The following is a 27,183-nucleotide window of genomic DNA, read 5'->3' on the forward strand; positions in this document are numbered from 1 at the left end:
ATGCCATTATTATTATTGATAATATTATGCTATTTAATGATAACAATAATAATAATAATAATAATAATAATAATAATAATAGTAATAATAATAATAATAATAATAATACCACTACTACTACTAGTACTACTACTACTACTACTACTAATAATAATAATAATAATAAGGGTGATAATAATAATAATAAGGGTAATAATAATAATAATAATAATAATAATAATAATAATAATAATAATAATGGTGGTGTGCTTGTGGAAATGTGTTAACTCTATAATAAATGTGTTAACTCTATAATAACTCTATAATAAATGAGTTAACTCTATAATTGTCGTTTAGTATTCTGTGGGAATTAACATTTTCCTGGGGACTCATTGGACCCCCCTCAAGGACCCCTGGGCAAGGGCGTACCGTCATAGAGGCCAATGGGGCCATGGCCCGGTCTGGAAAACTCTGCTCCCCTATTTTTTTATAGGCCTATATATATAAAAAAAATATCGTCTTTTTTTTCCTCTACCGGCGCAGTAGCTCCGCAGCCTCCGCCCACCCCACCGTTCCCATTGTCAAGCGGCCCCAGCCAGACATGCTTGCCTCTAATAAACAAGTTGTGATCTCTGTGGCTGTGCTAAACATGTTCTGCAGGTTTTGGCTCTGCCGTCTGCCCTTATTGAAATGAAGGGTCGCTATGCTGTGTCCCTCGACTCCCTCGTCCTGTGTGCACTAACAGTCACTGCATGCACTGAATACAAGTGGTGGAAAAAGTACTCAAATTTTTTACTTAAACAAAAGTATCAATTCTGCGATGTAAAAATACTCTGTTACAAGTAAAAGTAAGGTATTCAAAATGTACTTGAGTAAAAGTAGAAAAGTATTGCAAAATGTATTTAAAGTACCAAAAGTAAAAGTAGGCTACTCATTATGCAGAAGGTCCCATTTCACAAGTTTTCAAATGTGAAAAAAAAGTTTTCTAACCCTTGATACTTTTACTTAAGTAAAACATTTGAGGATGGAACACACTGAGGGATGGGTAGAGTGTTGTTAATGTTGTTTTATGGTCATTTAATGAATTAATTAAGCAAAAAAATTGCGCGCACTTCGCGCGCGTACATGCCCGCGACGCAGTGGGTGGGGGGCCGGGGGGAAGGGGGGAGTCATTAAGAATCTTGCCCGGTCCACGTTAGAACCCACCGTACGCGCCTGCCCCTGGGGGTCCCCGGACCCCACTATGAGAACGACTGACTTAAACAATGGACTCCCTCCTTGCCAGTACCAAACACAGCCAGTCCACACTGGATAGCAGATCTACAAGCTCACATCCAGTCCACACCAGTTTAAAACCCAAAAGGATTTATTTTATATGTGTAACAAAGCAGGAGGACATTATTACCTCAGGGTGGGACCATGACCATAAACTACTAAATACAAAAACTAAAATCCTATTCTTACCTAACATGAAGAAAACTGAAAATACAAGTATCTTACCTAGTATAAGCGAGGGCTTTCACGTCTACAGACTTTTACTGGTCGACTAATTTGACCCAGTGCAGTCGACTAGTCGATCTATTAAATGGCATTATTATTATCCTCCTGCCTTTATTTTTATGCCGTTTTAAGGGAAGCGCCTCTGGCACAGCAGCGTCTCCAAGGATCCTCAAAAGGGGGTTATACTTTTGACCCCCTTTTGATAAATGTAAAGGCAGGAGATATTAGTAATGTCATTAAAACAATGCAAAAAAAAAAAACTAGTTGGTGAAAGCCCTAGAATAAGCTAATAAAAACAGAACAAACAGATAACAAATAAAAGGTCACCCACCCCTACACTACCAAGACAGTAAGTAATTATCCATAACTTTATCCATGGAAATTATATCAACATCATAAAGAGACTGATGGTGTTTGGAGACATCACTACTGTATCTGACACATAGTTAACAATAATCAATAATACATAGATAATAAAGGACATAGGCTATGTTAATAATAATACATAGATAAGAAAGGACATAGGTTATGTTATGTTAATAATCAATAAAGATGTCACAGTCAATAGGAGAGATGTGTGAGGACTGGTGACAGCAGCTTCATGGTCAACAGCATGGTCACTGGAGACGATCACCATCCGAGTCCATCTAGTAGTTATTTAACCACTCAACCACTCATCACTACTCAACCACCATGGTAGTTAATCAGACACATCACTACTCAACCACCATGGTAGTTAATCAGACACATCACTACTCAACCACCATGGTAGTTAATCAGACACTCATCACTACTCAGTCACCATGGTGGTTAATCAGACACTCATCACTACTCAGTCACCATGGTGGTTAATCAGACACTCATCACTACTCAGTCACCATGGTAGTTAATCAGACACTCATCACTACTCAGTCACCATGGTAGTTAATCAGACACTCATCACTACTCAACCAGCCATACAAATGAGAGAGAAAAGACATGCAGAGGGCAAGAGACACTACAGAGGAATATATCTGACCCAAGGGTCATAACAAGGAGATCACACTAAAGGTGTGGATTGCAGATGAAAAATAAACAAGCTCACAACGCGTCTCATTGAAACACATTGTGAGCTTTACATAATCAACACAAAGTTTGACTAATTAATCAGATAGTGTTACATAATCATGATAATACTAATTAACCAGATAGTTTTACGTGTTTGTCAGGACACTGTGACCATTAAGTTACCATAAAATCCAATAAAATGCATTACAGACAGCAAAACAACTGTTGGTAATGTCAAATGTACTTAATGTACAATCAAACCATGTGATTGACTGAGTATATTATAATCAGTTACACATATTGTTTATATGAATGCTTTTTAAATGTTTGTTGTACATAATGATCTCAGGAGATGACACACCGGTTCCAAGACCACTTCTTCTTTTCTGCGTCTAATTTATTCTTGTATTCTGTCTTGAATACATTGAAATCCTCTTCCGCTTGTTTTCTGGCGTCATCTATGAACTTCTTTGTCATACTTTCACATTCTTTCTTAAATTTCTCTCGTTCCTTTTCTTCTTCTTGTCGTCTCTGTTCATCTTCTTCTTTTCTTTTCTTTTCATGCTTTTCTTTTTCATTGTCAAGCTCTTCCCGAAGACTTTTTAATTTCATCTCTTCTTCTTTTATTTTATCTTCATCTTCCTGGTGTCTTTTATCCCACCATCCTTTTCTTTCTTTCTCCCAAGACTCTTGCTGAATTCTCATGTCTTCTCTCAGCTGTTCCTTTTGTTCTGATCCTGTTTGTTTCTCTCTCGCCAAGGTGTCAAGTTGTTCTTTCCACTTCTTTCGTTCATTGTCCTCTTCTTCCTTCCTGATGTTGTCCTCCTTTTCTCTTTTTTCACGTTCATTATCTCTTGCCTGCAGCACTTTATTAATAGAATCCTCCTTTTCTTGAAGTAGTTCCAGTCTTTTCAATCTCTCCTTTTCAATTTGAGTGTTCTGCTCTTCCATCCTTGCTTTCATTGTTTCTATTTCTTCTTCATGTTTGGTTTTCAGGTCCTCCATCTTTTTCTTCATCTCATCGTCCTTCTCTTTTAAAATCTTCTCCATTTCTGCTTTAACGGCTTTTTCAGCCTCCTGGAACATCTCTGCGGTGTAATAGCTTTCACCATTCTCCTTCACCATCTTCTCAACCTTCGCCAGCAGATCACTGACTTGTTTAGGGTTGTTTTTATCACGGTTGTTGAAGACGTGGTACCTTCCTCCACAGTCAGCAATCAGATTCTTAAATGAATCATCACACTCCTTTTTGATGTAGTCCTCAATGGACAGTTCATCTTCCTCCAATGAGTCTCCTCCTGTGAAAAGAATGATGGCGAAATTCTTGGAATTCTTTCCAAAGGCTTCCTGGATCAGCTTCAATGACTTGTGATCTTCTTCTGTGAGTCGGCCAATTTGAACCACCAACAGGAACACATGAGGCCCCGGGGCCAGCTGACTGATGCATTTAGTCATCTCGTGATAAACCTCTTCCTCGGACAGAGTTGTATCAAACAAACCAGGTGTATCGACTACAAAAACAGGACAGCCTTCTACCTCACCACGTTCTTTTTGGCAACACTTGGTAACAGACATTTGACTGGATTTGGATTCAAATTTCTTTTGACCCAGAATAGTGTTTCCTGAGGCACTTTTCCCATTGCCTGTCTTCCCTACCAGCACCATCCTGAGGCAATCTCTGCTCTGATTGTCATCATCACCTGAAATATCAAGAGATATTGAATTCGAATTAAAATACATATTTTAAATTGTCCTTTATCTTCCCAGTACAGTAGCCTACCATTGATATCAAGTCAAGATTAAATGGAACAGTGGAAGTTTGTTTTAATGTGACTAGAGGTTTGGGCCGCTTCGCGGCCCTCACATCTAGGCCCGATCAAAAAGTTGCTGCGGCCAAAGATAAAAGTAGTTTTAGTAGTAGTTTTATATAAACTGTACAATATAAGTACATTGAAGGCGGGAAAGAAGCCTAAGTATTAGCCAGAGCACTGATCAACAGTCTGTGGCAAGTTTTGGGGCAAGTGGAGTCCATACTTTTGGAGGTCATTTCAATTATAGTAGTAGGATTTGTCAAACATCTTTAAAAATATTTAAAGCTTTAAAGCAAAACATTTAGGTGTTTTCAACAGATTAATATAATTATCAATAATTGCCAACAAATTAAATACTCACCATTGCTCTTTTTTTTCAACTCGTCAAGCTCTGCCTGTTGCTTGGTTATGAGGTTGTCTTGCTTGGTGATGAATTTGGCTTGTTTTATGTTCTTTTCTATCTGGGCCTTGAACAACATGTCTCTTGTGAAGCAGAGTGGTCTACCCTCCAGGGATCTCATCTTCGCTACAGCATCCAACAACTCAGGAACTTGCTTGCTGTTAAAGTCAATGGATCGGATTCCTAAGCTTTGACAAAGCTCCTGGATGTTTGTTCCTTTGTCTGTGGAAGTGGTTGAATCAGACTCTACAGTATGCAGAACCATGGTGAGGTCATTGACCTCAGAGGTGAATACATCCTGGATGCTCTGGAACTCTTCTATGTGTTTGTCGGTGAGAGAACCCAGAGGAACGGCCAGCAGGAAGGCATGGACGCCCTCAGGATCACAGAGAGAGACACATCTCCATGCATTGTTCATAAATTCCTCCTTAGATGTTTCACACAAGGCAGGCAGGTCCACCAGGGTCACCCAGCGCCCAGACACCTCCGCCTGTCTCTTCAAACCATCTGTAAAAGAACGAGACCATGGGGTGCGGGTTTGACCCAGAATGGCGTTGGCTGCCGAAGTCTTCTCAGGTCCTCTTCTGCCACACAGCACCAGGTTCAGAGGAGGGTTGGACTTTGGTATCATAGTGAGGCTTTTCCCTCTGTTATCATCCACAATCTTCTCAATCTTCTCCATCAGGGATTGACGGTCACCATCAGTCATCCTGTAAAGTCTTCCTCCACAGTCTTGAATGGTCTCTTTTACATATTTGTTTGCTTCATGTCCCTCGTGTGTTGTGACAACCATTGAGTGGTTAAAGGCGTCTTGATGAAGCAAATGCATGATGAACTTCAGTCTGCGTCTGTCTTCTTCCTTGAAATCAGAAGGCTTCAATAACAGCAGGATCACATTTGGTCCAGGAGAACAACGAGATAGACACTTCTCCATTTTCCGTCTCGCTGCTTCAACGGATTGAGTGAAGAGGCCTTGGGTTTTCACTACTCTGATAGACCTTTCATTCCACTTCCGATCCACACAGTCCTTGTGCTTGCTTAGTGTGAAACTTAGTAATTTACCACCTGTTGTCTTTTTGTCCTCACTTTTTCCTCTGATTAAGTTACCAAGTGTTGTCTTGTTGTCCTCGTGTTTGCCTGTGATTTGTTTAAGTTTTGACTCAGTTTTCCCAAGAAGCACTATCCTGATTCCAGAATCTACCAAAAAAAGAAATACATTTTTTTTATAAATAAGCGTCTCCTAACCCTTTATTATAGTTTAAGTGTGTGTGTGTGTGTGTGTGTGTGTGTGTGTGTGTGTGTGTGTGTGTGTGTGTGTGTGTGTGTGTGTGTGTGTGTGTGTGTGTGTGTGTGTGTGTGTGTGTGTGTGTGTGTGTGTGTGTGTGTGTATATATATATATACTATATATAACTAACTTGTTTGTTTTTAGAAATGTATTGCATTCTGAAAATGCTTTTAAAAGTTACATATATTATGTTATAGAATTATTTGCAGTAATTATGTAACAAATACATTGTCATATCAATGCTTTTCTACACTTACCAGCAACTGTTAAAGAATCCAAGCTCCCAGCTTCACTTGTCTGGCCGTCTTCAGTGCTGGTGTAACTATAGGTATCAGAGACATCGCAGTGGACACTGTTCTCCTTAGTAACTTGAACCAATCGTGTGAACAGTTCTCGGAATTCAAGGTTCTTCTGCTGTAAATGTCTGTACCTACATTTTCTGATCATTTCATATAGTTGAGGATGCTGCAGTTTGTAGTTTGACATGTCACCTTCATGTTGCTCTCTGGGTGTTGACACTAACACAAAAGAGTGATGAAATGAGCGCTCGCTCAAGTCTTCAAGAACTTTATGCAACTTGACTCTTTGTTCTTCAGTGAAGTCTTCAGGTTGAAGCACCAGTAGAAACACATCATCTGGCTTGATCTTCTGTGACACTTCCATTTGTGAGATGTTGGGATCTAGCAGGTCTGGAGTGTTGATGACCACAATCGGTATGTGATACATTTGACCACATTCTACCCTACAGTCATTAAGAGCTTCATGTTCATTGAACACAGTCGTTCCCAGTAGGAGGTTTCCAACTGCATTCCTTTCTGACTGGTTATTCCCCAACAGAACAACCCTCAGCTCAGACACTGAAATACAAACACTCCATTAAACATTAATACAGGTTTAAACTAATTGTTCTTGATATTAAGCCTAAATGTAGTAATGTACATACTGTAGCCACCCTGCTACAATAATAAGGAATAAGTCATAATGACAGACTGGGGGGGGGGGGGTTATAAGCAGTTATAGGTCAGGCTGAGAGGGGAGGTAAAACAATGGGGAAAGTTGGTTGGTGGAAAAAAGCCTGCGAGTGCAAACAAGGAACCGGGAGAGAGATTATGGTTACACAGTGTATGGAAGAGAGGCCTAGACAGACAGAGCAGCCTTTTTGTTGTTTTTCGGCACCCTGCCAACCCAGTTCTAGCCTGTATTAAAAGGGCAATCCGTCATGATTTGAGGCATTTTGTTCAAAACGGGGTGTTGCTGCAAACTTTGCAAGACAATCAGGCTGGAATATGAAGAATCGGACAGATCCGTCTTGATCACATGACTATAGAGATGCTGTGTACCGATTTGCGTGATGTTTGGACACTATCTGTAGGAGCAGTGTTGGGCAAGTTGTCTAGTTATAGTTATAGTTACTGCTCCAAAAAATGTAACTACTTTACTAGTTACTAAATTATGAAAGTAACTTGTAACTAGTTACTTTACTTTTTTTTTAAAGTAGAAAAAAGATATAAAATAAATTCCAAAAAAATATATTATTTCCAAATGTTTTGATAGGCTATACATAACGTTTATTTGTTTCTTCTTTAGAAACATTTTCTTTCACATCAGGATGTAATGATCATTAGACTCTAGAGAGTCTAGAGCAATAACCCACCATATCTCCCACACTCCCTCCCCAGTCAGTTATCAGTTTGAATGAATTTGATGTCATTTGCATAGATGTGAGTGGACTTCATTTAACTGACTAAAACTTTTTTTTAAATTTAATTTTAAAAGAAAAAAACCCTCTCTCACACTTATGCCAAGACCATTGTAGCAATTGTCATTATGAAATGTAGTGGAACAATTAAACGTCTTTCTGCACTGCTATTTTGCTGACTAGTTCTCTGAAGGCAACAAACTCAACCATTGCGATAGGAAGCATGTCCTCCTCAGCAACATACCTGGCAAATGGCAATCAATCTGTTTAGTTGAGTCTGGGTGACATGCTGTGTTTTTTGGCTGTTTAGGTGGAGTAGCTATCTGGGTCACTGCCGGTGATGGAGATGGAGAGGTCTTCTTTGGCGACTAGTTTTATAACCCCATGTACTTAGGTGATTCAGGAGATTAGCATTGCTGTTACTCGATGTGGACAATGTTTTCTGTCCTGCACACAGTTTACATTTCACTGCAATGTTTTTAGCGACCCTTATCCCCACAAATTCTAAATAATGGTTATCCAAGCTGCAAACTAATGCTGCGCTCTGTGCTGTCGCCAAGACTGTGTATGAGTGTGTGCGAGCCTGCGAGGTGGTGGTGGTGGTGGTGGGCGTGTGTGTGTGTGTGTGTGTGCGTGTGTGTGTGTGTGTGTGTGTGTGTGTGTGTGTGTGTGTGTGTGTAGGCAAGACCCGCCCAACTCTGTCTCTGATTGGCTTATCCTGAAATTTTACCCCGTGTTAACCAATCATCACTCCTCACTTTCACTTTTCCATGTTAGAGTGAGAGGGACCGCTACCCAGCCTGCTGCATGCTGCCTGCCTGTATGTTAAATGAGAGGCAGGCAGCTCCGCAGGAGGAAACAGTGCAGTTGGAACACATAATGTAACGCAGTAACGCACCCATCTAAATCACAGTAACTATAACGCCGTTACTGAATGGGAAAAGGTAACGGTATCAAGAAGACTCACTCCAAAACCAACTCACCCCATTGCTAGGAAAACTCACTCCGGAAAACTCACCCCACAGGATAGGAAAACTCACCCCCAAGATTTTGGGGGGTAGGAAAACTCACCCCAGGACCTGAGAAAACTCACTCCGGAAAACTCACCCCAATGGTTTTTAACTTTGTGGAAAACTCACCCCAATGGTTTTTAACTTTGTGAGCTTTCCATTTTCACAGAATGCTTTCATAATGTGATGGTGATAAATGGTTTAAAAAAAAAGAAAAAAGAAAAATTATTTCTTTGAAGGTATAGAATTACCAAATTATGTTGTTCAATTATATTTAGCTAATTAAAGTGTTTTAAATACAAGGTAGATTTCATCAGAAAAGTGAACATTCCAATGTCAAATTATGTTGTTCAATTACATTTAGCTAATTAAAGTGCTTTAAATACAAGGTAGATTTCATCAGAAAAGTGAACATTCCAATGTGTTTATAATCAATGTGTTTATAATGCAAACAAATACTAACTAAGGGCGCGCCCCCACCAAGAGTTGGCTGGCTGCTGTTTGCAGAATCTGCCAATGCATTGTCAATGCAAATGCGTTGATTCACGCAAGAGCAGATTTTTCCGCCTCTCGCGCAGACCTTGCGTTTATCTGCTCTCCGCGACTAAGCATAAAACTGCTGGAGGCAGGCGCTGATTTTCTCCCTCTGTCCAATCGGGTGAGTCGAAGGCGGACCGTCTCAAGACTCAGGAAGCAACATGGTGCTCAAGGCAGCAGGCGTAGGCTCCTGAAAGTGAGTGACAGAATCCGCTGGCTGCAAAAAACTGTGGCCGCGCACAACCTGCGTTTATCAGCGGCCAGCCAACTCTTGGTGGGGGCGCGCCCTTAACAAAGAAAAATGAAGAAAAACTCCAGTGAAGGTAAAACACAGGTATAATGTTTTGTTTTCTGTGTGAACACATTTGTGAGAAAAGCTTTTGGTAAGCATTATTGAACTTTAGTTACTATTAGATATACATTTCACTATTGTAAGCATTATTGAACTTTAGTTACTATTAGATATACATTTCACTATTGTAAAACATGCATTAAACACTTTCCCCTATTTTTACCTAGGATATTTAGTTACCTACTACTTTGCTGGTATAAATGATAACATTATAGAACATTGCATTGCACACATGCATTGTTTGAGAACTTTAGTTTTTAGAAATATTACTTTTGGTACATTTTGATGCCTTACTCTTTGTGTGTGTGTGTGTGTGTGTGTGTGTGTGTGTGTGTGTGTGTGTGTGTGTGTGTGTGTGTGTGTGTGTGTGTGTGTGTGTGTGTGTGTGTGTGTGTGTGTGTGTGTGTGTGTGTGTGTGTGTGTGTGTGTGTGTGTGTGTGAGAGAGAGAGAGAGAGAGAGAAAGAGACAGTGAGTGTGTGAGTGTGAGAGAGAGTGAGTGTGTGTATGTATGTATGTATGTATGTATGTATGTATGTATGTATGTATGTATGTATGTATGTATGTATGTATGTATGTATGTATGTATGTATGTATGTATGTATGTATGTATGTATGTATGTATGTATGTATGTATGTATGTATGTATGTATGTATGTATGTATGTCTATGTATGTATTACGGTACAGGCCAAAAGTTTGGACACAACCCTGGCAAACACCATCTGATTCAATGTGTTTCCTCCATTTTCATGACTACAATAATCAGGCCTTCATGGTCAAATATTTGCTTGGAAATCTCTGCTTAGGAGAGGCAACAAGCAGAAGAGATGTTTTGGGCCAAGAAACAAGGAATGGAAATTAGAACTGTATAAAAAGCTGCCTGATGTCTGATTTTTGGTTCTAAACGCCGGATCTTTGTGCGAGGGAGGCACGCAACGTGGTGGCACCCTCTTAGTTGATAGTGATGGTTACAGCTACATTGTGAAGAGATCCGGACCTACTCATACGCATTATCGCTGCGCTGTAAAAAGAAAGGATCTGACATGTCTTGCAACAGTGAAGCAAACAGGGAATGACTACACACCAGGACCTCACGATCACAATCACAATGGAGAGGATGGCTTTGAAAAAAAGGTATGAGCAGCATTAGTATATTATTTGATGTATCTTATGCATTTTCTGTTATGGGGTTAATGTAAATTAGCATCAAATGCTAATTTACATTAAATTCTATTCTCTAGGTGCAGATCTACATGAAAGTTAAGAAGATTGGGCTGGAGAATGTCCACCAGTCAGCTGCAGTCATCGTGGAGACTGTTTTGAGAGAGGACATGCCCACTGATTCGCTGTGTATTGTCAACCCAAGGAATCTGGCCAGGGTGGCAAATCTAACCAGACAGAAAAGAAGGCCTGAAGACCCAACCGAGACCGACTTCGAGCTGCAGTTGGGTCACATAGTCCCAGGTTTTCTGCTGCAAGATATCACAAAGGACACAGCTCGTCATCTAATCTTTGCCACACAACAACAACGTGAGCTTCTCCGATCTGTGAAGCAAGTGTTCATGGATGGAACTTTTCGGGTTGTGAAGAAACCGTTCACGCAGCTTTTCAGCCTTCATGGATTTCTAATGGATGAAGATGACATGGTTGTCAAGCAAGTCCCTCTGGTATTTGTGCTAATGTCAAGGAGGAGGAAGCGTGACTACGTTGCTGTGTTCAAGGCCATCAAGAACATTGCTCCACACCTGGACAATGTGGAAATGGACATGGTGACAGATTTCGAACCAGCCATATGGGAAGCTGCTGCCAAAGTGTTTCCAAATGCCACGATGCACGGCTGTTCTTTCCATTGGGCCCAAGCTGTGATGCGTGCAGTCCAGCTAAAAGGCTTGATAGTGGCATATAAAACCAAACCAGATGTCAACAGGTTCATCAAGAAACTCTTTGCTCTACCATATCTGCCCGTTGATGAGATCGAAGGAGCTTTCAATCGGCTCGCATCATCTGGCACAGAAGAGTTTAAAGAAGAGCTAAAACCTATTGTTGACTACATCCGAAACACCTGGATAAATGGCTGCCAGCAATACTCAAAGCCAACCAGCTGGTGTGTCTACAACCGCGCCATCAGAACCAACAATGACGTAGAAGGCTGGCACAATAAACTCAATAAAGGAGCAGGAGGACGAGCACATCTGCCATTGTACACGCTTGTGGCATTGTTGTACGCTCAAGCTGATTGGATCAGGATCGAGCTGCATCTTCTCTCAGCGAATCAGCTACGACGCTATCAACGACGAACGACGAAGAAGACACAGCGCAACCTGTTCCAGTTATGGAAGGACTATGAAAACCAGACGATTTCCATCAGCCAGTTGCTGAGGAAGTTATCCCACCTCAACTCTGTGATTCCTTTCACGCCCCGCCAGGTCGACCCGACACCTGAAGAATAGTCTGAAGGACAGTAGCACACTGCAACTTTTTTACTATTTTTGACAAGCTTTTTTTCCTCTATTATTTTAACAGCTCAGATAGGCACTTTTGGCCATTTTTTCCTATGCAGTTATGTCGTAGTAACTGTGTTCTGACCTGTTGTTTTACACTGCCTCTTTTGTCAAATAAACTGATCTATTCCTACATTTGACCTCTTGTGTTGTGTTATGGTGAACAGCAACTTGTAGCTTATGTGTAAACCTGATATTTAGAGCAGTGTTTCTACAAGTTTTGGGCTTTTCTGCTGAAATCAATATAATCTTGCCTCCTGTCTACATGGACAATGATGACAATATTTTAAACACAAAAATATCATTGAACGACATAATTTGGTAATTCTATACCTTCAAAGAAAGAATTTAATCCAGTATGGATTAAACATGTCTCATTATGAAAGCATTCTGTGAAAAAGGAAAGCTCACAAGCCGGTAGATGTGCCTTTTTTAAACATACAGACTTGGTGTAGAGGGGAAAAGTTAAACCCACCCACAAAACAAAAACTCACTGTACTTTACACCATTGAGTTTTTCTGGGGTGAGTTTTCCTACCCCCGGGGTGAGTTTTCCTACCCCCGGGGTGAGTGTTCCGGAGTGAGTTTTCTCAGGTCCTGGGGTGAGTTTACCCACCCCCCGGGGTGAGTGTTCCTAGCTCCCGGGTGAGTTTTCCTTTTTGATTTGGGGTGAGTTGGTTTTGGAGTGAGTCTTCTTGTATTCCACAATGACAGGGTGGAGGTTCTTTCTTGACCTACTGGGAGTGTGTGTTCAAGTTTCTCACCGATCGGTCCAACAGTTCCGGAGATTAGCTGCTCACAGACAGACAGACCGAACGACCGACGCAAGCAAGGAAACATGGACAGTCGGACAGTGGCGAAAACATAGTCTTGGCCACGCCTTCGGCCTGGCAGAGACAATAATGCTGACCGTAGCAAACAGTAGTAAGGTAATTAATTGAACATGCACAGCAAAAAGCTGCAACTTTGACTGGCAAGGACACAAGCATTAGGGACAAGGACATTTCAATCACAAGCTATCATGATCATGTCATTAAACAGTTTGGTAACACTTTCTATGAAGGTCGCCTCTATAATGCTTTATAAGCTCATTTATAATGCATTATAATGCCCTTATAAGGCATTATAATGCTTGTTATATATGTTTATAATCATGTATGTTTATAATCATGTATAACGACTTATAACCACATTTATAACATATTATAACTGCTGGTCATAATGCATTATTATGCTCAGTGGAACAGCACATTATAACTACCCTAACTTAGTCAGTTGTAAAGGCTCATAGAGAAGTGCTGTAATGTGTCATAACGCAATATAACCAAATGTTTATTAAATGGAATAATGTCTTATAAACATCAATAATGTGCTATAACATGACTTTGAGACCTTTAAGTAAAGTGGCCACATATTCATGCGTTATTAGACATTGTATCATACTATAATACCCTATAGCACGACAGAGTGACCTTTAAGTAAAGTGGAAACATTCTTTAATGGTTATTAGCACTTGTATCATACTATAATACCCTATAGCATGACGTAGTGACCTTTAAGTAAAGTGACAACATTCTTTATAAGTCATCAGCATTTGTATCATATTATAATACTCTATAGCTTGATGTAGAGAACAGGAATGAGTCCACATCAGTGTGTTTTGAGTTTGTTCATAGTTACAAACATTGTGGAGACAAATGGCCAACTTTCCCACCATCAAAATACTCCCTGGTCATATGCTACTTTATGTGTCTAAGTTTACCCACTTTATGATATCCCACCTGCAACCAGATAGTTAAACACATAATTAAACAATGAATTAAGGCACGTTTCTGTCCAGTCTTCATCACATTGCATAACAGGATGTTATGTTATTGTCCTCTTTGACTGACATAATCCTGTAGCGCTCACTCGAGTGCAATGCCCCCTTGTGGAGCGGTGGAGCTATTGCTCTGTATGGGTTGTCTTTTGCAGGAATGGAACACAGTGACTATTAAGTAAATAGACTAACATTACAACAATATGACAGAAAAGAAATACACTTATACGTGAACTCCTTCTTTGAAACTATTTAACTTTCTAATACCATGACATCTACAATGAACTTGTATAGCAACAACACATACAGAGCAATAGCTCCACCACGCCACAAGGGGGCATTACACTCCATTGCGTGCTACAGTATTCTGTCAGTCAAAGAGGACAATAACATAACATCCTGTTATGCAATGTGATGACGACTGGACAGAATTGTTGTGTTTAACCTTCTTCATTGTTTGTGTTTAACCTTCTTGTTGTAGATGATATATCATAAAGTGGGTAAACTAAACTTAGACACATAAAGTAGCATATGACGAGGGGGTATTTTAATGGTGGGAAAGTTGGCCATTTGTCTCCACAATGTTTGTTTTGTAGTATTGTCCTCCATGCTGAGCAGCTTAGCTTAGCATCTTAGCTTAGCAGCTAAAGCTAACTTGCACTGAAGTAGTGACTGCAGAGGCCCCAAGCTGCTACTGTGTGACTGTGTTGTGATTAATTAATGAACTCTACCCCACTGTAATAGTAATACTATTTTGGAAACAACAGAACTATTTGGTGTCATGTTTTTATGTTATATTTTTGTAAAACATTTTTTTGTTTAAATGTTATTTATGTTATGTATTATTCTGTTTATGTCCAGTTACAGTATGGCTATCAATCAAAAAGAAAGCCAATGCATCCTGTTATGATAATGTGATGAAGAAATGTGCCTTAAATTCATTTTTTATGTGTTTAACTGTCTTGTTGCAGTTCCATAACGTCCAGTAAAATGAACAAACTCAAAACACACTGATATGGACTCATTCCTTCTCTCTACATCAAGCTATAGAGTATTATAATATGATACAAATGCTAATGACTTATAAAGAATGTTGTCACTTTACTTAAAGGTCACTACGTTATGCTATAGGGTATTATAGTATGATACAAGTGCTAATGTCCATTAAAGAATGTTTCCACTTTACTTAAAGGTCACTACGTCGTGCTATAGGGTATTATAGTATGATACAAGTGCTAATAACCATTAAAGAATGTTTCCACTTTACATAAAGGTCACTGTGTCATGCTATAGGGTATTATAGCATGATACAATGTCTAATAACGCATGAATATGTGGCCACTTTACTTAAAGGTCTCAAAGTCATGTTATAGCATATTATTGATGTTTATAAGACATTATTCTATTTAATAAATGTTTGGTTATAATGCATTATGACACATTACAGCACTTCTCTATGAGCGTTTACAACTGACTAAGTTAGGGTAGTTATAATGTGCTGTTCCACTGAGCATAATAACGCATTATGACCAGCAGTTACAATACGTTATAAATGTGGTTATAAGTCGTTATACATGATTATAAACATTTATAACGAGAATTATAATGCCTTATAAGGGCATTATAATGCATTATAAATGAGCTTATAAAGCATTATAGAGGCAACCTTCATAGAAAGTGTTACCAAAAGGGTGTGTATTGATTGTTTTTAATGTTCCGTATAATCAACACAGTCTTCTGAGTTATGCAAACTAATCTGAAGGAATCGTGCAATCTCAGCCCCCTGCCACAGGACCACAGGATTTTATGAAAGACATCTTGACAAACTGTTACAATGTGATCGTAAGATGTTATGTTAACTCTCTCAGTGCCACGCCCCGAGATATCCCAAGTTTTTCCCGAGTACCCTCCGTGCCAGCACGAGAAATCCCGAGTTTTTACTTTTGACTGTGGTCGCGCTATTTATTTATTTTTCATGATCACTTTCGCTTCCTGAGTCCTTCAGACTCATTGGGTTCCGGTTTCATGACGCAGATTCCGTTTCCGGTTCTCATTTTTTTTCCCGCGGTCATTTTCGGCCAGAATAGTGAAAGTCACGTTTTTTCACACGGTATAAAAAACGAACGGAGAGGTCCACGTCTACTCTCTTTGGTCTGGGTGACGATCAGTCATGTGTCAAGTCGTGTATCGCATCGTAATTTAGCCCGATCAACGATTGTCGAAAATGTCAACATCCGGTTATGACCGGATGTGACGTGAGCCTGTTTGGGAGGGGGCGAGTGAGCCAGCGAGGTCATCAATGTGTCGATTTGTTGCTCTCTACTGGTAGAACTGTATTATGGGTTTAAAAACCCAATCAGATCATTTATTTGAATGAAAAATTACAAAATAAAATAAAATAAAAAACGCAAATTGCTGGCACTGGGGGAGTACTTTATGAACATACTCTTGGCACTGAGAGAGAGAGAGTTAAAGGTAGGGTAAGTGATATTTTTGGGTTAAAACAAAAAGTATTTTGTTAAAAGGTTAAAGCACTATATTCTGATAGTAATCATTGCTATAGAGTGTTTGTTCAGTAACAGGAGTCTCCCCGTCTCTCCAGCTCTTTAATAAACAGAAAATACATTTTCTGGTAGGTGTCAAAATCTCAGCCAATCAGGAGAAAGTACCCATTTTTAAGCTTCATTTTTATAGTGTTCCTGTTCAAATTTTGCCTGCTCATTTCTTAGTGTCATCACTTCCAATTTCACTTGTTTAATCTATATCCTGATTGAGTTCTCTATCCTGATTGGATAAAATTGGAAATGAAACTGAAACTGAAACGAAAATGCATTTTCTGTTTTATAAAGAGCTGGAGAGACATGGAGACTCCTTATATGGACAGGACACTCTATAGTAACGAGCACTATCAGAACATAGACCCATTTTGCAATTATTTGAATAATTGCAAATCACTTACCCTACCTTTAATGATTATTACATCCTGTAGTTTGAGCATAGCTTTACAAACTCACAACTATATTTTGTGATATCAAGTGCTCAGCTGTATCAGATTAAATGATTACAAATATAGGCTGAGTGGTAACCTCAGATATTCCTGTAGATGTTGCAAACATACTGTACCAAGAAAGCTTTGCAAATAAAACACCAAAACTGTTCTGATTCAGTTTTACTCACTGTTGGGAGGCAAGTCCATGCTGCTGGAGCTGGGCCATTTCTGAGGATTCACAGGAGCCTGGCCGTCTGTAACAATATAAACATAAGAAAAATACAGTTATACATTCAATAATTCAAAATCACAACCCATGTAATGTATCTCTTTTCAATGCATTCAATCTCAGTTAATTCCTGCATCAGGAGAGTAATTGATTTAACTCTTGACAGATGTGTCTGGTTTTCAGGCTACTGTAGCACCAGCTGCTCTTTCTATGAAACACTGAAAGTTAAGAAAACCTTCTTGCTCTGACAGCAACACACACACTGCTGCATGCTGCCTGCCTGTATGTTAGATGAGAGGCAGGCAGCTCCGCAGGAGGAAACAGTGCAGTTGGAACACATAATGTAACGCAGTAACGCACCCATCTAAATCACAGTAACTATAACGCCGTTACTGAATGGGAAAAGGTAACTAGTTACGTTATTAGTTACCGCAAAAAGTAGTGTGTGTGTGTGTGTGTGTGTGTGTGTGTGTGTGTGTGTGTGTGTGTGTGTGTGTGTGTGTGTGTGTGTGTGTGTGTGTGTGTGTGTGTGTGTGTGTGTGTGTGTGTGTGTGTGTCTTCTGTATGTTTAGTCAGCTAGTAAAACAACCATATAAGGACTGACCAACTGTTCTTGTGTGACTCTGTGTATCACTTGTAGAAGGGATCACTTGGCCGGACGCCAGATGTCTCTCTATCTGTGATGAAGTTCCTAAATAAAAAGATAAAGATTGATTCCTGACATGCAGTGGTTCTTCCCCTATCTCTGAACAACTTAACATTTGAGGCCAGTCCACACCAATGCAACTCCTTGCAACTGCCATTGGGGATAATGGTTGCAAGGAGATGCATTGCTGTGGACTGGCCTGGACTTTGAGACCTTGAGAACATTATTCTTTCAAATGTGATGCTTTGTTTCCACCAAATAGATCGAAGTACAACATTGATATTCACTGGAAGTTAACTTAGATGAGGTAATGTTTGACTGCACTCACCAGGTTTCTCCAACATGGATTCTTGTTCATGTTGTTGTACATCAAGTTGCTTGAAGTATTCTGAGCCAGCCATAATGTCACACTGCTGGTTTGTTGGGGGAAAAATATTTTTTAACACCACATGGCTTAAACACTTAGTTTTGCCTTCTTAATGTGTTCATGACAGCTCAATAATATATTCATTAAAAGTAACAACAAATGTATACAACAATAATACAATATATATATATGAGAGAGAGAGAGAGAGAGAGAGAGAGAGAGAGAGAGAGAGAGAGAGAGAGAGAGAGAGAGAGAGAGAGAGAGAGAGAGAGAGAGAGAGAGAGAGAGAGAGAGAGAGAGAGAGAGAGAGAGAGAGAGAAACCACTTTAACCCCATATACATCAGCTATTTGAAAATAGCAGATCTACAAGCTCACAACACGTCCCACCGGGTTGTTGTTGTGAGCTTGTAGATCTGCTATTTTCAAATTGTTGAGATTTCAGTTTCTTATTTATTTTTCTCAGTTCTCTGCCTGCTAAGGCCTAGTTGTTGTTTTTTTGTTTATTTTTATTGATTGATTGTCATAAATGTAAACAACATGTGGTACAGTAAGACATTAAGTATAAAAGTCAACACATTATGTATGGTTTGTCCACAAGTGTTTTTCCAATTTACTTAGTTAGTTGTAGTTGAAAAAACTGTAGCAACTTACTAAAGAAGTAACACACATTGATATGCTGCCAGGGTCATTCCTGTGTTCAATAGTAGTAATAGTGTTCATTCATATACTTGACAAAGCCAGATATATCATGGTGGATTGGTGTCCACAACATGGAAAAGCACTTTACCACCTGAGCACCCCTCTATTATAGTTCTATAGGTTACCATAGACAATATTTGTGTCTGACAATCACATACGCACAACACACATCCACCATGTCTACATTCCTGAGCATAACGATTGGCTATGAATCATATTTACACTAGTTCTTGCTGATGAGACAAATACAATCCAAAAATATTGCATACTGCACATTATAGTTGTGTACGTCACGTTTCATTTCAGCATCAATTCATTCATAAATAGGGTTAACAGACTCCTCTGCATTATTGTGCTCACAGCTGCTCTGTCACACTTAACACATTGGGTGCGAAAACCGGGAATTCCCGGTTTTGCAAAAAGTGATGTTGAGTGCCAAAACCGGGATTCTCCGTGAAGTCAATCTTTCTGTTCTTTTCGTTTTTTTCCACAAGGGGGGGGGGGGGGCTTGCGCAGCTCTGGAATCACCCACGGTGACTCTGAGAAGGAAGGGACAGATGGATCACCGTGCCAGAAAACCTGGCTCCGTCCGCTCCCATTCTACTGTATCTCCTTGCAAAAAATACTCCATATTTCCATAACTTTTTACAGTGGGGAAAAACACTCATTTTCGATCTGAGATCACTCCGCCATGGTGACTCGCGTGAGAGATGTTATTGTTCCAGGCGTTAGCCAGGACCATCCACTATCGTGCACGCATATATTGTTTACATTTGGGTGCGTGCCGTGTTGTCTACAGCTGTAAACAGCGTAGCGTTACAAACGGTGAGATCTCTGGCACTCAACGTACACTTTTTAAATAAAACTCTGGCACCGAATGTGTTAATACTCTGCAGGGAGAATCTGAGGTCATAGTCACTCTCTACCAACCGCTGTACATTCCTCTCCTATTCCCACAAATGACTTGTCTTGTCCCAACCTGTGTGTTTGTATGACCCTGATAGAAACTGGGCCATGATTACAGATATCTTCACATTCATCTTGTTTCAAAATGCATTAATAATTGAGGTAGGGAATGGCTTCCAAACTGACCCAAAACTGTAAAAGAATATGAAAAAGGAAGCTCCCTGAATAAAGAAATATCATGTAATGTTCCTATAAAGCAGGGCACGGTTCAAGCACCTTACAAGCCAGTAACACTAGAAGGCTGTCAACACATGCATGTAGAGTTCTGTCTGAGGATTATAGTCTATAATCTTATATATAGCACTATTATGTGTTTTTATGAATTCAAGGAGATTCCTTTACCATGTTATTTTATTACATTTTATTTTCCCTTTTTGTAAATACAGTAATAATCCTGCATATACAATCTCAATAAACATAGAATAGGCTCATGACCTGTTATTGCACATCTATTAATGAATGGTTTATAGGGAAAGTTAAAGGGATAGTTCACCCCCGAAATGACTTTTTTTCTATGGTTCAGTCACCCCATGGAGACTTGAATTCATGGATATGTTTTAGTTTTTGTCTCATTCTTAAGACAATAATTTGATGACCGGCAGTGGTTCCAGTAGGAGACACAAACATTTTTGTTTGTGTCTCCTACCAGAACCAAACAAGCTCACAACGCGTCCCACCGGGTTGTTGTGAGCTTGTAGATCTGCTATTTTCAAATTGTTGAGATTTCAGTTCCTTATTTATTTTTCCCAGTTCTCTGTATGCTAAGGTCTATGTTGTTGTTGTTTTTTCTTTGATTGATTGATTGATTGATTGATTGATTGATTGATTGATTGAATAATCAGTCATAAATGTAAAAAGCGTGTACAGTAAGACATTAAGGATAAAAGTCAACACATTACGTGTGGTTTGTCCTCAAGTGTCTTTCCAAGTTACTTAGTTAGTTGTAGTTGAAAAAACTGTAGCAACTTACTAAAGAAGTAACACACATTGATATGCTGCCAGGGTCCAGGGTATAATTATATGAACACAACTGGACCAAACATGTTCATTCATATACACACTTGACAAAGTCGGATGTATCATGGCGGATTTGAACCCACAACCGCAGAGGCGGTGGGCAGCACTTTACCACTGAGTGCCCCTACATAATGTTCCATAGGTTATCATAGACTATATTTGTGTCTGACAATCACATACACACACCACACATCCACCATGTCTACATTCCTGAGCATAACGATCGGCTATGAATCATATTTACACTAAAGCAGGAGTTATAGTTGTAGTTCTTGCTGATGAGACAAATACAATTTTTAAATACTGCGTACAACACATTATAGTTGTGCACGTCACGTTTCATTTCAGCATCAATTCATTATTTAACAGAGTTAACAGCTTCTCTCACACTTAAGACTCTGCAGGGAGTATCTGAGGTCATAGTCACTCTCTACCAACTGCTGTGCATTCCTCTCCTATCGTGACAAATGACTTGTCTTGTCCCAACCTGTGTGTTTGTGTCCTTATGGTACGTGTTGTGTGTCTGTATGACCCTGTTAGAAACTGGGCCATAATTATAGATATCAAAATGCAGTAATAATTGAGGTAATGGCTTCCAAACTGACCCAAAACTGTAAAATAATATGAAAAATAGTGAATGCAGAAATAACATGTAATGTTCCTATACAGCAGTGCACGGTTCAACAAGCACCTTTAAAAGCCAGTAACACTAGAAGGCTGTCAACACAACATGCAACACAACATGTATGTAGAGTTTTGTCTGAAGATTAGTCTGCTTAGCACCATTATGTGTTTTTATGAATCAAGGAGCTTCCTTTTCCATGTTATTTTATTTTCCCTTTTTGTAAATACATTAATAACCCTGCATATACAATCTTAATAAACATAAAATAGGGTCATGACCTATTATTGCACATCTATGAATGAATGGTTTATAGGGAAACGTAACACTTTTAGACAACATTGTTAGAACTTTAAAATAATGATGCCTTCAATGCCAATCCAGCCATTAGTTTTGAGATATTTGGACCAAACAGCATAATTATACCTTAGAACAGTGATTACAAAATGGGGACTGAGACTCCAGTGGTCCTTGAGGGGGTTCCAGGGGGTCCCCAGCAAAATGTCAATATAGCATCGAAAGGCAGTTTAATCACTTTAACCCCATATATACGTCAGCTATTTGAAAATAGCAGATCTACAAGCTCACAACGCGTCCCACCGGGTTGTTGTTGTTGTTGTGAGCTTGTAGATCTGCTATTTTCAAATTGTTGAGATTTCAGATCGTTATTTATTTTTCTCAGGTCTGCTAAGGCCTAGTTGTTGTTTTTTTTCTCATTGATTGATTTAATAATCAGTCATAAATGTAAACAGCATGTGGTACAGTAAGACATTAAGGATAAAAGTCAACACATGTGTGGTTTGTCTGCAATTGTCTTTCCAAGTTACTTAGTTAGTTGTAGTTGAACAAACTGTAGCAACTTACTAAAGAAGTAACACACATTGATATGCTGCCAGCCGCCAGGGTCATTCCTGTGTTCATTATATGAACACAACTGGACCAAACATGGTCCAGTAGTGTTCATATAGACCCTTGACAAAGCCAGATATACAAGTAAGACGCGCAAAAGCGGGAAGCGAACGCCAAAAGAAATTATAATAATGAAAAAGAAATATAAAAAAAAAGTAACCAATAAAAAAATATATAAAAAATACAAAAAAAATCTGCGTTAAAGGGAGCATCTTAGAAAAATACAAATTCACAAAAAAATTACTTTGAATGTTTTTGAACAATTCAACAAAGTGTTTGAAGTGCCTGTTTCACCCACTTCCGGGGGGCGGAGCCAAAATCCGAGGCTGATGTATTTGTTCGTAGACCCCCCACGTAGAAAAAGTTTTGGAGCGATTCGGGCACTTTTCATTTAACATGGGGTTTCAATGGGGAGTTTTTAGGAGCCTTCTCCGGGGCGTGGCTTCCGGGGGAAGGGGCGGGCTTAAGCGCAACCTTGACAGGTGTGTTCAGTTTTCAAAGACCTTTCATTTGATGTATGGTACGTCTATATTGGACATTTACTTGGCTGCACACAGGCAGTGCACACAATACTGCACACAGAGACGCAGAGAGACACACAAGCCGAGCACAGTGTCATAGTAAGCTCCACTTGTGCGCGCCTCCTTCCGCTGCGTTCGCAATCATGGTGGATTTTAACCTAAAACCTCCGGGGTGGTGGGCAGTACTTTACCACTGCACCACCTGAGGGCCCTTTGTATACTTCTATAGTAGCATAGACTATATCTGTGGTTGACAACCACATACACACAACAAACAGCCACCATGTCTACATTCCTGAGCATAACGATCGGCTATGAATCATATTTACACTAAAGCTCAAGTTATAGTTGTAGTTCTTGCTGATGAAACAAATACAATCTTAAAATACTGCGTACCGCTCATTATACTGTAGTTGTGTATAGTATAGTCACGTTTCATTTCAGCATTAATTAAATCAATCATTAATAGGGTTAACAGACTGCTCTACTGCATCATTGTGCACACAGCTTCTCTCACTCTGCAGGGAGAATCTGAGTCACTCTCTGCCAACCGCTGTACATTCCTCTCCTATCACAAATGACTTGTCTTGTCCCAACCTGTGTGTTTGTGTTGTTATGGTACGTGTTGTGTTTCTGTATGACCCTGTTAGACACTGGGCCATAATTACAGGTATCTTCTTCATACAGTACATACATCAACATACAGTAATAATTTAGGAAGGGAATGGCTTCCAAACTGACCCAAAACCATGAAATGATAATGACAAATAGTGAATGCATAAATAACATGTAATGTTCCTATACAGCAGTGCACGCAGTTCAACAAGCACCTTTAAAAGCCAGTAACACTAGAGGTCTGTCAACACAACATGCATGTTGATGAGATCTTACTTGGAGGGTAGAGAACAAGTGGTTGACATCAACGAAACCATGTCCTCATCCCTCCCGGTGAGCTGCGGGGTTCCTCAAGGCAGCATTCTAGGGCCGTTACTGTTTCTTCTATACATTAACGACATGAATGCTGCCTGTAACTGCAAACTGTTCCTGTTCGCTGATGACTCGGCACTCCTGATCTCGGGTGAGGACAAGTTGCAAGTCGAGGAAGCTCTCAGCTCTGAACTCTCAAAAATCCGTACCTGGCTTACCGATAACAAACTGTCACTACACCTTGGGAAAACTGAATCCATCCTATTTGGAACCAAACATTCCCTCAGTAAAATGAAGGTAAATGACTTCAAGGTCAAAGTCGATGACACAATCATCACTAGCAAAGAAGAGATGACCTATTTGGGATGTATTCTTGACAAATACCTGACAGGTGAAAGCATGGCAACAAAGGTGGTCAAAGGAGTAAACCAGAGAACCAGATTTATGGGCAGAGTTTCCTCTTTTGTCAACCCTCAGGCACTCAGGACCCTCTCAGGGGCCCTGATTCAGCCCCCTTTTTACTATGCTAGCTCCTCTTGGTACTCCAACACCTCAGTGTCACTGAAGACTAAGCTTCAAACCTCCCAAAACAAACTGATTCGACTACTTTTCGGACTGGGGCCCATGACCCACCTCTCTCCCACTCACTTTGCCAGCCTAGGCTGGCTCAGGGTGGAAGACAGGGTTAAACAACTATATATATATATATATATATATATATATATATATGTATATATATATATATATATATATATATATATATATATATATATATATATATATATATATATATATATATATATATATATATATATATATATATATATACACACAGTATATATATACACACACACACACACACACACACACACACACACACACACACACACACACACACACACACACACACACACACACACACACACACACACACACACACACACACAACCACATATTAAACTATTTGAAAATAGCAGATCTACAAGCTCACAACGCGTCCCACGGGTTGTTGTTGTGAGCTTGTAGATCTGCTATTTTCAAATAGTTGAGATTCAGTTCCTTTTTTTCAGTTCTCTGTGCTAAGGTCTAGTTTTTTTTTTTTTTTTGATTACTTGATTGATTGAATAATCAGTCATAAATGTAAACATAACATGGTGCAGTAAGACATTAAGGATAAAAGTCAACATATTATGTGTGGTTTGTCCACTAGTGTCTTTCCAAGTTACTTAGTTATTTGTAGTTGAAAAAACATCATGCTCAGGCTTGGCTTGAACGTGAACCCCAAAAAGTCATATTAGCACAGTGGCTCAAATCATACAATACCTTATTTTATGAATATTTTGTTATTATTATTATTAATATTAATACATACATACATACATACATACATACATACATACATACATACATACATACATACATACAGTACATACATACATACATACATACATACATACATACATACATACATACATACATACATACATACATACATACATACATACATACATACATACATACATACATACATACATATTTAGCTCATCTTATTTGATCGTACAGACAGTACATAAACTTAATTTAATTTACCCAGGGGAGGTTAGCTGAGCATGAATACTTTCTGTTCAACAACACCCTGCTTCACATTCACACACAACCATTAGGGAGCTGACCAGTACAACCACAGTCTGATATTGTTGTACTGGGAGCTGACCAGTACAACCACAGTCTTGTTGGCCACTAAGCAGCTCCACTAGAGCAGTTGAGAGTTCAGTGCCTTGCTCAAGGGCTCTTCAGCTGTGTTGGGGGTGAGGGGTAATCTCTCAAGATAAAACAATACTTCAGAAAAAAGAAACAAGAAAATCATCAGAACTAAGGATTTCAATTAATCTGTCAGATAAATATTGTGGAAAATCTACAGGCTCACAGCGCCTCGCATTGCAAGGTGTTGTAAGCTTGTAGATCGGCTACTTAAAAAAAAAAAATTGCCACTTTCTTAGGAAATGTTTTTTTTGTATGGATTGTTGGTTACTTTTGACGTAGTAATGGTCTTATTATTTGTTTTTGTTTTTTTTTATTTTAGAGGTATTAAAAAGGTCTTAAAAGTCATTAAATTGTAACTTTATAAATGTGATGATACCCTGTATACACTTTGTTTACTGAGAAAACAATGTTGCACATTAAGATAATCATCTGGGGACCCCCCCCAAAAAAATATTTGGGGACCCACCTGGGGGCCCTGACCCCCAGTTTGTGAACCCTTGACCTATAGTACATGTTGTCAGTGCTGTGTTTGGAATGTTCTGAATCTAGTGAAGCATCAAGATGTTATCTCTCCTACCAGCTTTAAAGTTAGAGACATTATGCTGTCTCGTCTGCAACCAGGAATTCATTGCCTATAGTACATTAATTCAGCATACATTAATTACCACCTCTAGTTTATTCTGAAATGACGCCCTCTGCTGTCTGTCTGTCTGTCTGTCTATCTGTCTGTCTGTCTGTCTGTCTGTCTGTCTGTCTGTCTGTCTGTCTGTCTGTCTGTCTGTCTGTCTGTCTGTCTGTCTGTCTGTCTGTGTGTGTGTGTGTGTGTGTGTGTCTCTCTCTCTCTCTCTCTCTCTCTCTCTCTCTCTCTCTCTCTCTCTCTCTCTCTCTCTCTCTCTCTCTCTCTCTCTCTCTCTCTCTCTCACACACGCATGCTCTCTCGCTTGCTCGCACAAATGCATGCACATGCAGTGTATACATTGCATCATAAAATCTTAAAATACATGCATGCACACACAGTTTATACATTGCATCATAAAACCTTAAAAATACGTTCCCAAAAAATATCTAAAACGAATGTAAAAATGTCTTTTTTTTAAAGAATTTTAGGAAGAAGTGAAATAACTTTACTGTTAGTTAAGAATATCAATAAAAGATTAATTAGAACAACAAATAACATTCCCAATTTTCTCCTTGGGTGATTACTATTATTGATCAAACATGTACAGTATGTCTATTAAAAGATATTTTGTTCAGTTAATTGTCTTTACTCACCAACAGATTGTTCCTGCTCCTCTGAAGGATGTAAGAAAAGTGAACGGTAACATGATGAGAGACAAGCCTTATATGTAGACAGAGGGAGTGGTCTAATCTGTCTCTGTATGTGTTAATGCTACATGCCTATTCTCCTTGTGCTGTATTGTGTGATACAGTATATATTTGATTATATATATTTGATTTTATACAATCATAATTCTAAGTCTTGCAAGGTTTTGCTATCTCTTCTATAATACCCCAAATATATATTTGCATTCATTTTATGAATATCTTAATAATAATAATAATAATAATAATAATAAGGGTAATAA

General features: G+C 39.2%; 1 protein-coding gene across 1 annotated transcript; it reads right to left on the minus strand.

The window, feature by feature from the left end:
* Window positions 1-375: 375 nt before the first annotated feature.
* Window positions 376-26,887, minus strand: LOC308085679 (uncharacterized protein). Its single transcript, XM_080428932.1, has 7 exons — window positions 26,870-26,887; window positions 18,133-18,214; window positions 17,763-17,849; window positions 17,118-17,183; window positions 6,281-6,880; window positions 4,699-5,934; window positions 376-4,226 (listed from the first exon to the last, which is right to left on the minus strand). Exons 2-7 carry the CDS (start codon window positions 18,203-18,205, stop codon window positions 2,872-2,874), a joined length of 3,417 nt encoding a protein of 1,138 aa, XP_080285058.1. The 5' UTR covers window positions 18,206-18,214; window positions 26,870-26,887; the 3' UTR covers window positions 376-2,871.
* Window positions 26,888-27,183: the final 296 nt, after the last annotated feature.

This window comes from Gymnoscopelus braueri, assembly GCF_963280865.1.
Source record: "Gymnoscopelus braueri genome assembly, chromosome: 5".
In the NCBI taxonomy this organism is placed as follows: domain Eukaryota; kingdom Metazoa; phylum Chordata; class Actinopteri; order Myctophiformes; family Myctophidae; genus Gymnoscopelus; species Gymnoscopelus braueri.

Bases quoted from the DNA above. Each gene is read 5' to 3' on its own strand.
- LOC308085679 (XM_080428932.1), bottom strand. From the start codon at position 18,205: ATGGCTGGCTCAGAATACTTCAAGCAACTTGATGTACAACAACATGAA. The intron at 17,184-17,762 runs GTCAGTCCTTAT...ATATTGTTACAG, and splicing joins GAGTCACACAAGAACAGTTG to ACGGCCAGGCTCCTGTGAAT. The intron at 5,935-6,280 runs GTAAGTGTAGAA...TTTTTTTGGTAG, and splicing joins GGATTCTTTAACAGTTGCTG to ATTCTGGAATCAGGATAGTG.